A 19,448-nucleotide genomic window follows, 5' to 3' on the forward strand; every position below is an offset into this window, starting at 1 on the left:
TACTTTACCTCGAAAGCGTAGTCAAGTGCTAAATACCGTGGCATGCTTAATCTATGGTTCTGCAAAATATGAGAGTAAAATGGATCTTTACTTTAGGTTTAGTCCCCGGTGGGGTCACTCAATATGACTTGGGGACCGCATGACCGTTACCAAAATCGCGGGAAAAGGGGTCAATTTTACGGAACGTCCGCGGACAGAACACTCCTCGAAGTAGTGAAAATAGGGGTGCTCACCGTCCTCGATCTGATGGAAATAGGGGTCAGGAAAAAGGGGAGAACGATTACGGGAAGTAAAATCTGTCGCCGAGTCACCAGCCGCATAATGCGCGCGCATCATGCTCTGTATCTTTATATGGACAACTCTACATTTATTTTTACAAAGAATTCTACTTTTCTTATTTTTCAAGAAAAATAAAGTTCTTTTGGATTATTGTATCAGTATGACATGGCTCTTGGTCATCTTTAAGGACTGAGCACTCTGACGCCCAGTGGCGTACCGTGGGTCACGGCATTGGGGGGGCACCAGCAAAAATTTCGGGTCACTTACGGAGCGCGCGAAGCGCGCTCAGTTGTCAGGTATACTGACCTAATAGAGATATTTTAAGGACATGCAGTGCCATCAAACGAATGTGTATCTCACTGATTAAATAATGCGAGCGCGAAGCGCGAGCTGAAAATTTTTGATATTGAGGGCTAAAAATTGACATTATAAGCAAATTGTTTTGTAATCATGATACTTAACTGTCTCGTTAAACAAACAATGCGAGCGCGAAGCGCGAGCTAAAATTTTTGTATATACTGATCCTAAACAAGGAAATTTTAAGGATTATATTTTAGAATCCATTAAGAGTATAAATATCTCACCATAGTCATCTAATGCTAGTGCCATCCTTTGCTGATTTTGTAAGAATTACATCTAAACACAGTCATGAAGCACCTTTTGTAGTCATGTAATCATGATTATCATACGTATCTTACTAATCAAATACTGCAAGCGCAAAAGCGCGAGCTGAACATTTAGGAAATATAGACCTGAAGAGGGGCATTCTAAGGGTTGTTTGTAGGAATTCTCTAAGACCCTACGTATTTGACTAACCAAATGATGCGAGCGCGAAGCGCGAGCTGAAATTTTTGTATATATTGACCCCAAAACATGGATATTTTACGAATCCATTAAGTCAGAGTATACATATCTCACCATAGTCATCTAATGCGAGTGCCAAGCGCTTGCTGATTTTGTTAGAATTACATCTAAACACATGGAGCACTTTTTGAAGTCATTGTAATCATGATTATCATACGCATCTCACTAATGAAATACTGCGAGCGCGAAGCGCGAGCTGAAAATCTAGGAAATTCAGACATGAAGAGGGGCATTCCAAGGCTTGTTTGTAGGAATTCACTTAGACCCCACGTATTTCACTAACCAAATGATGCGAGCGCGAAGCGCGAGCTAAAATTTTTTGATATTCAGATCAGAAAAATTGACATTTTAAGGACTGATTTTAGGAGTTCATGAAGAGTAGAAATCTCACCAATCCACTGACTAATGCGAACTTTAGCACGGACAGGAAATGTTTTATATTAAGACATTAAAATAGGGCAATAACTTTCAGTAGTCATGAAAAGGAAGAATATATCACTACTTAAAACAATAATAACTCTAATTGCGAGGAAATATATTATTTTGTTGTATATTGATTTGAAAACGGGAGGGTTTAGTACATCAGTTTTATATGTCTCGTAAAAAAGTGATGCGAGCACCAGGAAAAATGAAGACACAATTAAGCAAATAATATTTCATAAAGTTGAGAAAATGTTTCTTATGTTATATAACATAATATAACACTATGATAAACAACAATTTCTTCTTTCCCCCACTACGTTTCTCTTCCTTTTTCCCTCTTTTTCTCCTTTTTCCCCGTTTTTTTTTTTTTTTTTTTACCAGCCGATTGGGGGGGCACGTGCCCCCCCATGCCCCCCCGTAGTTACGCCACTGCTGACGCCTGTGTTGCAATTTCCTCTAATGAGGAAAGGGTGTAAATGCCCTGTCCTTGAAATACGGTAATAAGGGGTAAATTTGCGAAATGGGCAAAAGTGTCCATACAATCTTATAATTAGGGGTGTTTCAAGGTACCATTTTACCGCAATTTTGTCCTTGTTTTGCGTGAAAATAGGGGGGTAAATTTCACAAAATGTCCTTGAAATTGACTGCAATAGGGGGTCACTTGCATTTGTGGTAACGGTCATACGTGTCCCCCTTTGCGGCTGAGTGACCCCACCGGGGTTTAGTCTAGTATCTTGCTCACAGTCATATTTCTTTCATGGGCGGCGCCGGCCGGGCTATCGATCCGATATACCCGGTACGGTTACTCGATATATCGCGCGCGCTGAATTAATTTTTTTACACCGGCCCCCTCCTTAGCTTGTTCAACTAGCAGCCAAAAACGGCTATAGGCCCCCTACCGCTCTTTGTATTACCCTTCCTTCTTTTTTCGTTCCAAGTCATTACTTTTCTCCTCTTTTATTTTTTCCACCTGCTGCTGCTGCTAGTAGGGGCACAAACAAGTCACTAAAAACAAACAAAGTAAGAGACTTCAGAGCTAAAAGGAGTTAAATACGGTATATGATGTTCTTAGATTCGACTACAATAGACTACCATAAATGGACCATTCATGAATCAAATCATTAATATAAGACCCAAACTTGGGGGCCTACATGCAAAACATGTCAACTGTAGGCCTATCGAATTTGATTTCTACCAAGCAGGCGCGTACTAATATCGATTTTGCAAACCGAAGGGCCCGACCTAATTTGGCTCTCCCAACTTTTGGAAAATGTCGCCCCGCGGCCTTCCCGCCAGGCAGTGGCGCACTGTTGGTCACGGCATGGGGGGGGGGGCACCAGCAAACTTTTTTAGATCCTTGGTCGTGCAAAGCGCACTCGATCACTAGGTATACTTAGAGACATTTTAAGGACTGTGACTGTAAAAGGATACCGTGTGTATATAATATTGATCACCCGAATACTCAGAATTACACCCGAATACATGAAAACTTTTTGTAGTAATTGTAAACATGAATATGACACGTATCTCACTAATAATGGCATTATTACATTGTAAATATTAATTTTGCTTCTCAAAAGAGGAGGGCACGCCAGGCCGGCTGTGCCCCCCCCCCTGAATCCGCCAGTGGTAGTAGTATGGATGCTGTTGATTTTTCGATGTAATTGATAAGTTGATTTGCTCTTTGATAACCCTATCGGCCATCTCTTCAAGGAGTGCAAAATAAAACACTACTGTGAATGGTTTACATGGTTTATAACTGTATCCATGCACAAACTAGTCTCCTCATTATTCTTGCCAATAGATTTATATACTCTTTATGATGATACAGCAGTACGAACCACGCGCAATCTTAATCAATTGAAGTTAGATGTAGAAGAGAATATTTTGGTAATAATAATAATAATAATAGACAGTTCTTGTATAGCGCATAACACATTATAAATAACGTCTCTATGCGCTTCCAAAGGACTTGGATATTATTACCCTGGCTTTATAGCCTCGCAGCCTTTTACAGCGCGATGGCATTTCAAGGAATAAATTCCTGCCAGGTACCCATTTACCTCACCTGGGTTGAGTGCAGCACAATGTGGATAAATTTCTTGCTGAAGGAAACTACGCCATGGCTGGGATTTGAACCCACGACCCTCTGTTTCAAAGTCCGGAGACTAATCCACTGGGCCACAACACTGGGTAACAAGGGCATAGTCCAGTGGAATAATCTCATGCACAGTTTAAGTTCGACGCTCCCCCAATATCAATGCTTTCAAAAATAATCTGTAAATATATTGATAAATCAACTATAAGTATTATCAATTATATTGACAAATCAACTGCATCCACTGCTTACTCCAACTTTATTAAACTTATAACAACCAATGGGTCATACATTTTCATTATTTTATCTTGATTTCATGGTATTGTGTCAGTTTATGTTAAAGGGTAGAGGGTACTTGATATTATGTACTTAATGTATTTTTGTATGCGTATCTATGGATTTATAAGTGGTATGCGAATGTTTTCACATTTAGTTTAATTCTCTCAGCCTAATTCAATGTTACTATTTACTACTTGATATTGTTTAATCTTTTGTGTTATATAATCGAGCAGTATTTCCATGTATGTATTAATTGATGTTTTTCATTTTATTTACTCACTTTTTTGTTTTCGCTCATTTTCCTTTAAGGTTACTAGATATTTACATTGAAGTTGTAACATATTGCTGTATATAAGTCTTGTTTTATCATCTTTGTCAGGGCTGATATTCATCTTTGTGGTTATGTAATGCACATTTTACTTTGAATTTTTACAAAGGGTCCCAATGAAAACCAGTGTTTCTGCTCATTGGGCTAGCCTTTTAAAATAATAAAAATAAATAAATAATCGATTCAGCGCGCCCCCAGGTCGGACATCAATTCGGCGCCCCCTATCTCGAACGTCAATGCGGCGCCCCTAAGTCAACACCGATTCGGCGCCCCCCGCGACCCTTCCCCTATGTCGAACATGGGCAGAGTCTGGTCTGAGTTTTCATGGCTATGGAGGGAGCTGATCGCCTTCCCGTAGTTACTTTAATAGTGTGAACTGAATTTCACTTATGTTAGTGTCTTAACATCATTTTTACAGTTATTCATTATCATATTTTTAGCTAAATAATTGATATATACCTGCAAACCTTGTGTATAGTTATCTAGTGTCCTACACTCTGGAGAATGGGTTGCTGGTTTTGCGCTTCGTGTGCTTGTGGAGTGGCTGTCCTTTTGGAGAGCTGTTTTTTTTTTCTTAATGAACTTGAATATAGGTGCCGTCGCTATTTAGGTTCCTAGAGTGTTTAATTGTCGCTTTGTCATCAGAATGTGGATACTATACTGTATTGCATCATACTATTGTAACTAAATATGTTTTTAATCTTGTTAAATCAGGACATTGATGTAAAACAGCAATTCAGCTTATCTTGTTATCCTGTATAAATATTTTATAATAAATCAATAAATTCGGCGCCTCCCTAGCATGCCTAAATATAGGTTAAAGGTCGATTCAGCGCCCTATGATAATGTCGACAGGCGAACATCATTTTGGCGCCCCTAAGTAAAATATCGATCGGCGCCCCCCCCCCCCATGCATGCTATGTCGAACATCAATTCGGCGCCCCTAGGTATAGATCATCGATTCGGTGCGGCCCTATATGTCGAACATCAACACGGCGCCTCGAGTTCGAACATCAATTCGCCCCCCCCCCCCCCGTCGAACATTAATTCAGCGCCCCCTATATTAAACTCCAATTCGGCGCCCCTATGTCGAACATAAATTTGGCGCCCCCTATGTCGAACATCGATTCGGTGCCCCTAAGTCAAACAGCAATTTGGCTCCAAGCACCCCCCCCCCCGTTCAACATCAATTCGGCGCCCATTCCCCCTTCTGTTTTTCCCTTTCTCTTTCTCTTCTTCTTTTCCTCCCTGATTCTCCCTCTTTTCTTTTCTTTTTGTTTCTTCTCCTCTCTTCTCTTCTTCTTTTTTTTTGGCGTCCCCCTTTTTGCCTACCAAGGGGGCCTAAGCCCCGAAAACGGGGACATCCCGATAGACCGCGGGTCCGATAGTCCGCGGGTCCGATAGACCGCGGGTCCGATAGACCGCGGGTCCGTTAGACCGCGGGTCCGATAGACCGCGGGTCCGATAGTCCGCAGTGCGTGTAAAATTATGATCAGATATATCAAATGTCATCGAGAGGTCCAAAGGTTAAATGATACGAGACCATGGGATTCTATCAGGTGCGGATCCATGGGGGCTGAGGGGAACTGCCCCACTCCCAGCTCCAAAAAAAAGAGGGGGGAGAAGGGAAAAGGGGAGAATAAAAAGAGAGAGGAAGCTTGGGAAAAGAAGATAATATAAAAGAGAGTAAGAGGGGGAAAGAAAAGAAAAAGGGAGAAGAACAAGGGGAAAGAAGAGAAAAAAGAGAGGAGGGAAAAGGAAGAGAAGAAAAGAAAGGAGAAAGGAAAAGGAGGAAAAATAAGAAGACTCGAAAAAAAAAGATGAAGGAAGAGAAGAATGTTTAAGTAGAGAGGAAGATGGGAAGAAAGATAAGAAAAAAGAGAGATAGAGGAAGAGGGGAAAAGAAGAAAAGAAAAAGAGTGAGAGTGGAAGGGGGACAGAAGAAAAAAAAATTAAAAGAGAAAAAAGGGGGAAGGAAAGAAAAAGGGAGAAGTAAAGGGGAAAGAGAAAAAAAGAGGAAAAGGGAAAAGAAAGGAAAAGGGAAAAGAAGAAGAAAAAATAGGAAGAGAATAATATTGAAAATGAAAGGAAGATGGGAAAAAAGAAAAGTAAATGGGGCTTAAATTATCCAGTTTCAGATCAGAATATCAAAGATTTTCTTCTCGCGCTTTGCGCTCGCATTATTATTGTAGGAAGATACCAAAAATTACCCATCCTTTTTCATGATTGACAAACATGAATCGAATGTCCCATTGGGGGGTTTGAAATCTCATTTTTTAGGTTGGAATATCAAAAAATGTTCGGTTTAATCGTTGAAATATGTATCGTCTTTATGGCTAACTGCAAAATATCCTTAACAGGTCCCTTTTATAACGAATATTGAACATTTCTGCTCGCGCTTCGCGCTCGTGGGAATTATCTAGTTACATACGCGTCCTGTTCAGGTTCACAAACATTGCCCAGAATGTTAAATTTTCAGGACAATATACAAGAAATTTCATTTTTAGCTTGCATAGGGCTTATGAGATTAAAACACATTTATGTTGCTTATAAAGTAAGTCTAGGAAATGACTGTTAGGACATGGGCGTTCCCCCCCCCCACAAAAAAGAGAGAATCAAGACTAAGAAAAAATAGAGAGAAAAGGAATGGGATTAGGATGAAATATACTATTATTTTCCAAACATTATGTCAAAATCTATCACAACCTTGTATTTTTGTAATAAAAGTGTCAACATATTTGCTTGCTCGCTTCGCTCACTGCCAACTTCTTATTAATCTTATGCGATACGCCGTACCGAGCCCCCTCGAAATTGTTGGCTCATTACGGCACTTGGACAAATCAACTTTGAGCGGCCGATCGGGGAAAATATGGGTGAAAAAATGGCCCCTCCCCCTATTGGCGGAAGCTGGGTCCGCCCCTGACTTGGGCTTTCAGGATAAAATACAGGAAAATTCTATAAAAAAAAATCAGATCGCGCTTCGCGTTCTCATTATTTATTTAGGCCTTGTGAGATACCTCAATGTGTTTTTCAAGAATAAAATCTCAGATTTTCTTTAACGTCTACCCCCCCCCCCATTTCATTTATTTTTTTATCTTGGTGCCCTCGCCCCCCCCCCTGCACCCATGCTGAATGAATACGCCAATGATGAGGATAATTAGTCGAGATTGCATATTCCCAAGAGGTTATCATTAATAATATTGAAGGGTATACTAAAACAACACTACAGCTCCCGTTCACAATATTCTACTATAGGGCCTACTCTAGTGAGAAGTTAAACTAAATTGAAACCCCCCAAATCGCTCGTGCTTCGCGCTCCCATCGATATTACATCATGGGCGGAAATCCCAGGGGGACGTGTCCCACCTACTCAAAATAGTAGGGGGACACAATATCAAATGTCCCCCTACTATTTTGGTCTTTTATGATCATAGAAATACATCATTCTAAATCCAAATAAACATGCATTTTGGGACGAGATGACCTTACTTTGGCGATGATAACCTTGTTTTTTTTTGCTTGTCATATTTTCCCGCCCCTTGTCCCCAAAGGCGGATCCAGGGGGTCGAGCTCCCCTCCCCCCTTCTTGGAGGAGCAAAAAAAAGGAAAAAAAAGGAAAGAAAGAAGGAAAAAAGGAGGAAAAAGAGAGGAGAAAAGAAAGAGAAGGATGACGAGCGCATAAAATAAGATGAGGAGAATATTTGGAAAATAAAAAGAATCTTTCGTGCCACTATATAAAACTTTCGCTCGCGCTTCGCGCTCGCATTGTCTGTTAGGTGATTTACGTATTTTGTTCAATATGGAGTTCGAATATCAAGTTTGGAAGTCAATATACAACACATATTTCACCTCGGAAATCGAACTTTCATTATTTTGTGTAATTTACAGATTGGTTTTTTAAAAGTGCTCTGTAAAAATGTCAGTTTTATGGTTTGAATGTTAACATTTGCTGCTTGCGCTTCGCGCTCGCAAATTTTGATTTATCAGGTACCTATTTTCGTGTATTCCATAAAGTTTTCAAAATATCCCTTTTCTGGTCTGATTGTTAAGACGCATCAGCTAGCGCGCTGCACGCTCGCATTTTGATTGGCGAGTTATATAAATGTTTCAATATTGTTTATACAACAAACTACTTAAAATCCCCCTTTTATGACAGTTTATCAAAAATTATAGCTCGCGATTTGCGCTCGCATTAATGGTTAAAATATATTAACTGATGCATCCTATTCATAATCACAAAAGTGAAATGTCCAGTTTTTCTGCCATGATATCAATCAATTTAATAATTAAATTGTCCCTTTTGTATCATATCGCGCTTAGCAAGAGGAATAGGAAGATGGTCATCATTTTCATATGATGGCATGTCATAAGGATGTCCCGGTCCTATGTCAAAATGATATCAGCTCTTTTTTAAGTGCGATCCATATCCAGCTTACAATTTTTCTACAAAGTGCTTGAAATATAAAGCTGAAATTGACTCTTTTTTCAGATCGGACGATCAAAGTTTCATGATTTTTACGATTAAAGTTGTATTTAGAATGCCTAGATTCTAGGTCTAAATATGAAACACGCTCGCGCATGTTTGTTCAGATAGCCAACTTGTTCTCTAATTTAAATCATCCAGTTTCAGGTTACAATATCAAAAATTTTCTGCTCGCGCTTTGTGCTCGCATTATTAATGTGGGAAGACCCCGTCCTTTTGATGATTTACAAAACATGAACAGAGTGGCCCACTTTTAGGTCTAAATCTCGATTTTTTTTCTGCTCGCGCTTCGCGCTCGCATCAATCGTTAAATTACATGGCTATCCTGTTCACGATTACAAAAACTGATTGAAATTTTCCATTCTTTCTTTAAAAAAGTTCAAAAATGTTCAGCTCGCGCTTCACGCTCGCATCATATAAATGAGGATTATGATATATTTTATATCAATTTATAAGAATAAAGCCAAAAAGTGACTAATGAGAACTACCCCGTCAAAAAAACAAACCAAAATTATCTTCGAGCTGCCGATCCGGGAAAATATGGCTGAAACAAATTTCCGCCCCCCCCCCCATTGTCCCCCCTACCTTTTGGTATTTATGTATTCATTGATTTTTTTTTCAAGAACACATTAAAAAGTGGTCTTTATTTTTTTTTATGTGATTATAAGATAATTTAAGTTAGCCTGGCCGGGAGGGAGTGGGTGCAATTTTTCGAAAAGTACACATAAGCGCCAAACATCAGGTCAAATTTGACCCCCCCTCCCTCCCCACGAAATCCTGGATCCGCGCCTGGGTTCTATAACAACCCAATTAGGGCAATCACCCCCTGACAACTACTTCAAGGAAAATATTATCCCCATATTATTTGCCACTTATTTGCCGCCGGGGACTGTTACCCCCCCCCCCGGAAATTTACTCTCCAGACAATTACCCCAGATAATTACCCCTAGTACGGAGCTGTGAAAATGCCATCAACGTGACGACATGGCGTGGTATTTTATCTTACCATGTCTTAATTAATCATTGGCGGCGGAAGGCAAAACATTTAGGGGGATCCACCTGAAATTTTGGGATGGACACAGGTAAAAATGTGACGAGCAAATCAACCAAAGCAAAAAAAAGGTTCTCAACTAAAAATTTAGGGGGGACCGTCCCCCCACCTCAAATTTAGGGGGAAAGGTCCCCCCCCCTCTGCTTCCGCCGCCTAAGTAATTAATAAGGTTATTATTTCGACATCATATGTTCTATCTTGTCAAGTCGATATGTCCACATGGCGAGATATGAAGTGTACAATTCCCGGTAAGAATCCCGATATATCGCCATGTTGACATGTAACATAATTATTTAAGTCGACTTGGCAAGATAAAATATCTCGCCATGTTGACATATAACTTTTTATAAGTGGACTGACTTGGCAGGATAACGTATGGATCTCGCCATGCGGACATAATAAGCTTATTTAGTCGACATGGCAAGATAAAGTCGATGGCATTTTAGAGGCTCCGTATGGCGTCTAGAGGGTAAATTTCCGGGGGGGGGGGGGGTCCCCGCCGATAAAAATATGGGGATATTTTCCTTGAAGTAGATGTCAGGGGGCGATTGTCCTGTGGGTCATCGTTATAGAACCCCATGGACTCGTATCATTGACCTTTTGACCTCTTGATGACATGGATTTCACTATATTGTCCTGATCATAATTTTACACACACCGCGGACTATCGGACCCGCGGTCTATCGGGCCCGCGGTCTATCGGACCCGCGGTCTAACGGACCCGCGGTCTAACGGACCCGCGGTCTATCGGACCCGCGGTCTAACGGACCCGCGGTCTATCGGACCCGCGGTCTATCGGGCTGTAACCCCGAAAACTCCCCTCCCGGCCCCCAGAATACATCCATGCCAAGGTCGATACGAGTTCCAATATGTTGATTGTATTGCAGTCATATCCTATCGTCTTTACTTTTACATAATAATTGGAAAAGCATTATCCCGTTGAATTTCCCTGCATTTGTCGCTTTCTAATGCAACTTTATATGCATGCATGTATATATTTTCTTGCAATGTTCATAATGTGAGCAAAACGAATTTTCCATGTTAGCAATAAAATAACAATAAGATAATAAAATAAAATGAAATTGAATGAAAACAGTGAGAACTTCCCCAAAATTAAAAAGAACAGGACAGCAATATCCGTCCCTTACGGTTTTCTGTAATTATGAGCGTGAGTTATATAATAACCATTCATCTTTTCACAATCACTTCCAATTTACATCCCAGGAAGAAAAATCGGAAAATAAACATAAGCATTATCAATGATAGGAGCTAGTAGTGGGGTAGATTCTATTGAAAAAATCCCCCAATTTGATTAAATGGATTTCCATTGAAAATTGTATAAGATTTGTGTGCAAACATAATGTCTCGAAAGCAGTCGAACGCTGCCAAGAAATTTGTTTTAACTTTCTGTCCGGGTAGACAGTACACGAGTTGGAGCCGGGCGAATAATATTAAAACAGGGTTGTATGCTTATTCCAACTGAATTTATTTGATGTCCATAAAATGTTCTATGATAACCCCGGATGATAACCGTCTTTGTTAAGTAAATATTTTGGTACATATATATATATATATATATATATATATATATATATATATATATTTACATATTATACTATGTACCAAAATATTTACTTAACGAAGATGGTATATGTTATCATCGGGGGTTATCATAGAACATTCATGGACATCAAATAACAAACTGTACATTGAAAATGATATTCAGTGGTTTAAGGTCTAACGAATATACGTCTGGTTGCGTAATTATACACTCCCGGTATTCGCAACGGGGACGGGTTTTTAGAAAAGTTTTGCCAGTGACTAAAATATATCGAATCATCATCATAAAACACTATCTGTTTTACACCTTAAAGGCCATAGAGGTGGCACAATGTGGAATGTGTAAAGAAGAAAAGTGACTGACCTTTTTTTCTTATCAAAGCATTGGAAAATAAGATCAGAATTAAAGGATTTGCTAAACGCCTTTTGATTATGGTATTTTAAAAATAAATTAAAGATTTCATGACATCTGTGGGCAACTGCCCCGCCCCAGTCCACTCTGTAATTGCATGCGATAGGCCTAAGCTTTGTTATGACCATTCAACAATAAAATCAGGTGCCGCTGATTATTCTTAACCTGCGCCGATCTAGATTTGGTTGGCAATAGGCCCTTCTTCATTTTACCGGCGCCTAAATTGGAACCAGGGGACGCTGATTATTCTTGACCGGCGCCAATTTGGAACAAGTATCCTGATTATTTTCACCGACGCGTCGGTCGATTATGAATTGCCGCTGCCTGAATCTTACGTGACGACGCGACGTCACGTAAGATTCAGGCAGCAGCAATTCATAATCGACTAGCGCCGATTTAGAACCAGGAGGCACTGATTTTTCTTGAATTGACTTGCGCCGATTTACTACCAAATGGCCCTGATTATTCTTGTCCGGCGCCGATTTAGATTAAGGTGGTGCTGATTATGGTTCCGGGACAGCCCGACCACCGGACAGCCCGACCCTGGACAGCTCCACCCGCTAGCCTGGACAACGCGTCCCGGTCGAGTTGTCCAGGGTCGGCTCTGAATCGGACAACTCGACCACTTGAATTCTTCTTCAAAATTTCATGAAATAAAACCACAAACTTTACTTCAAAAGTATTTTCCCTCATAATCCATGTTTCTGCAATACATTCTCGACAGAAAAATTGACATTTCAGTGCTTTTTGAGGTCTTTTGAACGAAAATAAAACGAGTACCGTACCCTGCCTTGCTACGAGAATATCGTGCATGGTATCCGATGCCGCCGGCGAGCTGTGTTGAAGGCCTACATATTTGAGTTGATTTTGCCGTCTCTTGGCATATTTACAAGGTGATTTTGTGCTATTTCGTATTTTCATATTCCATTTTCACATTTCCTCTCGTTATATTTTAAGTTTTTGCATTTCATAAAGCTGACATTTAACAAAAACTTATGGAGATCGGTGGCGTGGCCGGAGCTTCACCTTGCCAGCTCGCCTGTTCGGGCGGCTGGCTGTGCTGAGTGTGATTGCGACCGAGTGAGGCACTCAACTTACGAAGTCGGACTTGCCCATTTTTAATTCATTTTCCCCATCTCTTTTCATATTTCAGTGGCGAGGGTGTGCTATTTTCTATTTTTAAAGTCCATTTTCCATTTGTCTTTACTTACTCGTAGTTATTACTCGACGCACTGATGACATTTGACACAAACTTTTCGAGATGGAACTACCGTAGCCGAGTTCCCCACCGACGCGGTGAATTCGCCTCGCCAGTTAATTGGGCTCGGGCCGGCTGGCCTGGGCAGCTGTAATATAGGCCAACTGTGGTCGGACTAAAAAGTTAATTTTCCATCTCTTTACATATTGTAATTGTGGGGGGGGGGGCACTTACATTGACGAGTGGATACCAAGCTCGACCAAATAAAAAAGTTACAAGGATGTCTTTTTCAATCCAGGGCATGTTACGTAAGTAACGTAGACGTAGTAAGGCAATTTAGGGTGTCAACACACGTCACTAAAATCAGTGTGTTGATTTTTTCCAAAATCGTGTACAAAAACGTAAAATTGACCATATGATTGTGATTTTTAGCATGGTCAGCCCCCCCCCCCCACTTTGAAAACCATTCCGCGGCCCCTGAAAAAAAGCGTATCTGTTTTCGCTCGGAAAGCTATGTGTTTGGGGAAATTAGGGTCAAATTTGCGAGGCCGTAAAAAAAATAAGACTAATAAAGGATGTTAATTGTTTTGGGTGCTTTTCGAGACCCCATGGTTGCGCATGTATCCACTCGTCAAAGGGAGTGCCCAACCCCCCCACCCCGGAGGGATGCCCTAATGAATTTTTAAATTCCATTTTCACTTTTCTTCTTCATTGTAGATGTAACAGTTGTGCCACAAAGCTGACATTTATCACAAATTTAAAGGATTCGTCACCCAACCAGTCCAAGGACAAGTTGGACATACTTGTCGGAGCAGCGATGATTCTGTGCCAGCTGGCATTTGTGAGTGTAAATTCCAATTCTGGTGTAATAAGCTGATATTCTTAAGATCCATGTTAATTTGAAATATCAGTGGCGTAATGACCAAAAAGAAAATTAGGTCCATTTACAGTGTTTCTACTTGCGGGCAATAGATCTAGTCTATCATCTTTGTTTCATTTTCAATAAAGTGTAAATTGTAAAAGATTTTGACATAGTATATAATTGATATAGTGATATTTCACCCTTTCCTCTCTCCTTTCCTTTTCTCTCTCTCTCTATTTGAGGGTGGGTCATGTTTTTTATTTTATTTTTTTTGGGGGGAGGGGCATGTGACCCAAAGCCCATCCCCCTCCTAGTCTGTACACCTCTGGTGATAGCAAAAATAATTTCAATTAATATTACAAAAATCATATTATCATAAAGAGGTTAAAGGGGAAGTTCACCCTGACAAAAAGTTTATTGTAAAAATAGCAGAAAAAATAATAAAAAATATTGACGAAGGTTTGAGAAAAATTCATCAAATAATTAAAAAGTTATTAGAATTTCAATTATTTGATTTGTGACGTCATATGCGAGCAGCATTCCTACATAGCGAATGGTAAAAAATCAATGAAATGTCATTTTCTCAGAAAATTAAAAATGGTTTTCACTGTACCTATTGTATATCAATAGACAAATCATTTCACACCCGATCATGAATAGAAAACATAATTAAGTCATCAGGAACCATAAAAAAATTGAAATTCATGCATTTTATATTACATAACACATGAAGCAGCTGCTCGTTTATGACGTCACAAATCCAAAACTTTGAACTCCAATAACTTATTCTTTAACGGATTTTCCTCAAACCTTCACCAATAATTTTTACTATTTTTTCTGCTATTTTTACAACAAAGTTTTCTTCAGGGTGAACTTCCCCTTTAATTGGGTAAACATGATGGCTGGCTGCACTTTTCCTAGACCTAACCAAAATTAAACAAAATTTTGCCCCACTCATGGCTGTACACATTTATTTTTATTATATTTTTTTTGGGGGGGGAGGAGGGTGGAAGCCCCAAATCGGTTTAAAATGAAATTCAAATTTCATTTGGGAATGATATTCAATTTTTTTTTTAGGGATGGGGTGGGGTCCTGCACTGCAGGCGCTCATTCCACCAACCCGTGATAATTATCCTCCCTTTGGTACCGGTAGTCTGTTTTCTAATTTAGTTTTGATTTAAGATTAGTATAACTTACAAATGTAATACGTGTGCAAAGAAACTTTCCAAAGAAAACTTTTTATTTAGGGTTAAACATGGAAAATTGTTGACCATAAATTTGTCAAGTATGTGACCTAAGTATTTTTTACTATGATGGGGCCTCTATGTTACTATATTGCTCTGTCTGTCATATTTTATATACATATATATATATATGTGTGTGTAATTGATTTGTAACTTTTTTTTCAATGTAATTATCCATAAAACTATTTGTAATATTAAAACAATTATCAAGAAAGAGATTGAAGCTTAGTATAATTTACAAATGTAATACTTGTGCAAAGAAACTTTTCAAAGAAAACATTTTATTTTGCCTATGCTATAGGAGGCCTATTATTGATTTGAATATATATTGAATATATTTTAGGGTTAAACATGGAAAATTGTTGACCATAAATTTGTCAAGTATGTGACCTAAGTATTTTTTACTATGATGGGGCCTCTATATTACTATATTGCTCTGTCTGTCATGTTTTATATACATATGTGTGTGTAATTGATTTGTAACTTTTTTTCAATGTAATTATCCATAAAACTATTCGTAATATTGAAAATTATCAAGAAAGAATGTGTTGATTTTAATCAATAAATTTTGAAACTTCAAAAGCAAGGGAATAAAGCAACAGAGCTTGTCATTTTGGGGTGAGGGCTTTTACAATTTCTTTTATGAAAAATTGAACAGCAGGTTGGCTGTACAAACTTGTACCAGAGAGAAACTAGACAGGTTCTGAAGGAGCTTCTTTCTCTACCATACTTACCAGCTGATCAGAAAGTACCAGTATTCCAAGCCATGCGTGAACGCAATGATGTTGAGAGGTTGGAAGAGGTAATAATGCTCTCAAAAATAAATCAAGAAAAACACAATAAAGAAAAAAAGTTGCATTTTGGCAAAATATCTTGTGGCATTTTTGAGCTCCCTGCATACAGAATTAACTACTCATGAAGCTATTCAGTATTGGAAGATATACATTTTTAGATACAGTAATACTCATCAATTTCTAGAATGGATGTATGACAGATATATATCAATACTAAAAATCACTTATTTAGCAAAGAAATCTTGCAATCCAATGTTAAGCTAATGGAAGCTCATATACGATGTAACAATAGGTCACTAAGGAATCCATCTAATTGGAATGAAAGGAGCAATTTTAACCAAGTTTCATAAAAATATTCAAATATCTAATGCAATCTTTATCAATGAATTTATATCTCCATTAAAAAATGTTCATTGAGAGCTTGGCTTCAAATTGTAACTTTAATCTTTTAACCTTTGATCACACATCCTTAACAATTTATGTCCTCCAAATCATTAATGAATAAATTACTAATGACGTGCAGTTCTGGGACAAATTGCAAAATCAACAACTAAGCTTGAGAAGGAGCATCATTTGTAATTGAAAACCAATATTAAAAATAAATCAATTTTGAAAAATATTTGATGTTCACATGTTTGTTTTCTTCTCTCTTTATTTCTATACTTAGTTATTCAAGTACATGTCAGACACTTGGATAAATAACCCTACCTATCCAGTTGAAGCGTGGTCGGCATATGGACGAGCGGTTAGAACTAACAACGACTGCGAGGGGTGGCACCATCGACTAAACGGACGGGCAGGTGGAAAGGCCTTGGGCGTCTACGGGCTGGTGGTACTACTCCACAGAGAGGCAGCGGTTGTTCACCTCACAGTTCGACTCATCAACCTGAAGAGGCTCACGAAACGACAGAAGAAGAGGGCAGCCACAGCGCAAGGACGTGTTTTCATCCTGTGGGAGCAGCACAGGGAAGGGCTGAAGTCTCCAGAGGAGCTACTGAGGGCATGTTCCCACATTCATGGAAATGTTGTAGCATGAGATTGATTGTGTTAAACAAACCATAAGTGTTGGTATCATTTGGGGTTATTACCACATTGCTGATATGTAATAAAACCTATTTCATTTGTTGTATTTTGCATTAACTTAGGTCAGGATAGTACTGAGAATGATCTTCAAATGTAGAATTTAAACGTTTAAATGAAAGGCATATTGCTTTTACCTTTGAGAACACAATTTCAGATTTAAAACTGAACAACAAAAAACTGTTCAGAACCATTGGTATGCTTTTCATTACCAATCCATGTTTCAGTAAAAAAAAAAAATAATAATAAATTTAGGCTATTATAGAACCCAAAAGACTACAGAAGATTTTAAATTGAGAATATTTGTTCAAATTGGGTCAAAACAAATATGATTTTCCTGGATTTTCATTGAGAATAATATACATTCTCAGTCCATTTCCTTTGCAGCATTTTTGATAAAAAGTGTAAACCCATAAACTCCATTATTGTGCAGAATATTTATTTATTTATAAAGAATATTTTTCACATATTTTTGTGTTTTAATCTTTATATATAAATCTGAATGCAATATTATTCAAAATTAATAAGTGAGTTTCCCTCATTTGCTTTAACAGCTCTTCTTACTGAGAAAATACTGTATGTATTCAATATTGTACATAATGACCATGTATATAATTCTTAATGTTGTAATAGCTTCAAAATTATTCGATGTAAATATTAAAAAAAAGGAATTTAGGTGTTTTGATTTTATTCATTAGAATTTACATAGCAAGCTCTTCTCACTAAGCAAATACTGTAAATGTATATAATATTGTACATAATGACCATGTATATAGTTCTTAATGAGACAGTGTGTAATAACTTCAAAATCATTTGATGTAAATATTTAAAAAATTATATGTTGAATACGACATACTCTTGTTTATTTGTGTGGTCATTTGAATAAGAGTGTGAAATGTATAGAGGATGATAATTCTGTTACATGTACAATGAGTTTAAAAAGATACCCTGGGGATAAGGAGAATGGAAAAAAAATAGACCAAGATGGAAATAAAGAGAGAGGGGAAAAAAAGAGTGAGGGAGGAGGAAGACAATTGTCGGACCAAATATGTTTATCATATAGAAAAAAAATGCAAGTATAATTGATCAGAGGCAGTTATACAGTTAAAACACATAATGGGCAACCATCTCTTATCCTACATTTTCACAGTAAATATCTCACTGTAGGTTTATCATTCAATGTGTACGATATATTACAGATGAATATAAATAATGTATTCATATTCTTTTTTTTGGGGGGGGAGGGCTAAACCTATCAATCCAGTGATTTCTGCTTGCCCTAGTCCAGCTCTACTTTTTAGGCTACCTGGTTAAAAAGTAAACTCTATTATTGAAACTTTTTGTGGTATAACATTTTTATACTTAATAAATTAGAACTTCCCAGAGATGCAACAATGCAAGTATTGTATCATGAGAAATAACTTTAAAAAACATCTTCAAAATGTTACATATGGGACATTCCATCCTTGGACAAGACCTAATTTGCATAATTCATTAGAAGATACCACTTTTTTTCCCCAAAAAGTAATAAGATGTCAGGGGGTCCATGTACCACCTATGATTAATTTCAGAAGTTTTGTTTTCATTTTTTATATGAGATTTTATAATTGTCCCATACGTAACGCCCATTTTACCAATTATGCAAATTAGCATAAATATGCATATTATCAAATTTTTCTTAATTAAATTTTAAAATTCAACATTTGGGCTTTCTTACCCCACCAAAGATAACTTCTTAAATTAAAGATGAAATTTTGTTGTCTAGGGTGACCTTTTCTTGGACTTGCCCTATATCATCTAATATTTCTTCACAAAGAAAAAACCTGACTATCAAACCAACTTCATAATTTGAATATCAAATAAACTTTCCAGTATTTTATTTTTTCACAGTAAGAAAGGACAACTTTATTCATTTGATAAGTTGTTTTAAAAATAGTTTTATCGATAAAAAAAAATCAAACTGCCATGAAAAAAATCAATCCTTTGAACATGTTTCAATGGAAGTAATTTAAGTTTTTCTTTTTTATTCAAACCAAAATTTGATTTTAAATTTAAATCAACATGACTAAAATCAGCCAACTTTTTCTGATCAACACATCCTAACAATTATTAATTGCCATTTTTTTTAGACATTTAATTTTCTTCCTCTCCCATTTTTATTGATGAAAAAAATTAAATGACTCATGAGCATATTAAACAACAACCACCTTTAAAATAACTCAAATTATAGGTGCTTTTGAAAGAAATTTTTGTAGAAAGTTGTAGACAGATAATTTAATGTTTGTTAGTAACTAGAAAGTCTAGGGAAAATATATAGGCGTAGAGGAATATTAAAAGAAATAGACTGGAAGGTCTACGCGACAATGGCAATACCAAAATGTGTATGCCGGTATATTTAGGTCTGCTAGGCAAAGTGCAGCCATCATGATTACCCAATTAACCTCCCTCTCAATGCTATATTTGATTTTTGTATTAATATTAATTATGTTAGCT

The 19,448-nt window shown here is 37.8% G+C and overlaps 1 protein-coding gene across 1 annotated transcript; it reads left to right on the forward strand.

Moving 5' to 3' along the window:
- The first annotated feature begins 10,024 nt into the window (after window positions 1-10,024).
- LOC121424214 lies at window positions 10,025-18,178 on the forward strand. The gene is made up of 4 exons (XM_041619822.1): window positions 10,025-10,053; window positions 13,693-13,816; window positions 15,743-15,883; window positions 16,543-18,178. The coding sequence occupies exons 1-4, from the start codon at window positions 10,025-10,027 to the stop codon at window positions 16,909-16,911; spliced, it is 663 nt and encodes a 220-aa protein (XP_041475756.1). The 3' UTR covers window positions 16,912-18,178.
- Window positions 18,179-19,448: the final 1,270 nt, after the last annotated feature.

This window comes from Lytechinus variegatus, chromosome 11 (assembly GCF_018143015.1).
Source record: "Lytechinus variegatus isolate NC3 chromosome 11, Lvar_3.0, whole genome shotgun sequence".
Lineage (NCBI taxonomy): Eukaryota > Metazoa > Echinodermata > Echinoidea > Temnopleuroida > Toxopneustidae > Lytechinus > Lytechinus variegatus.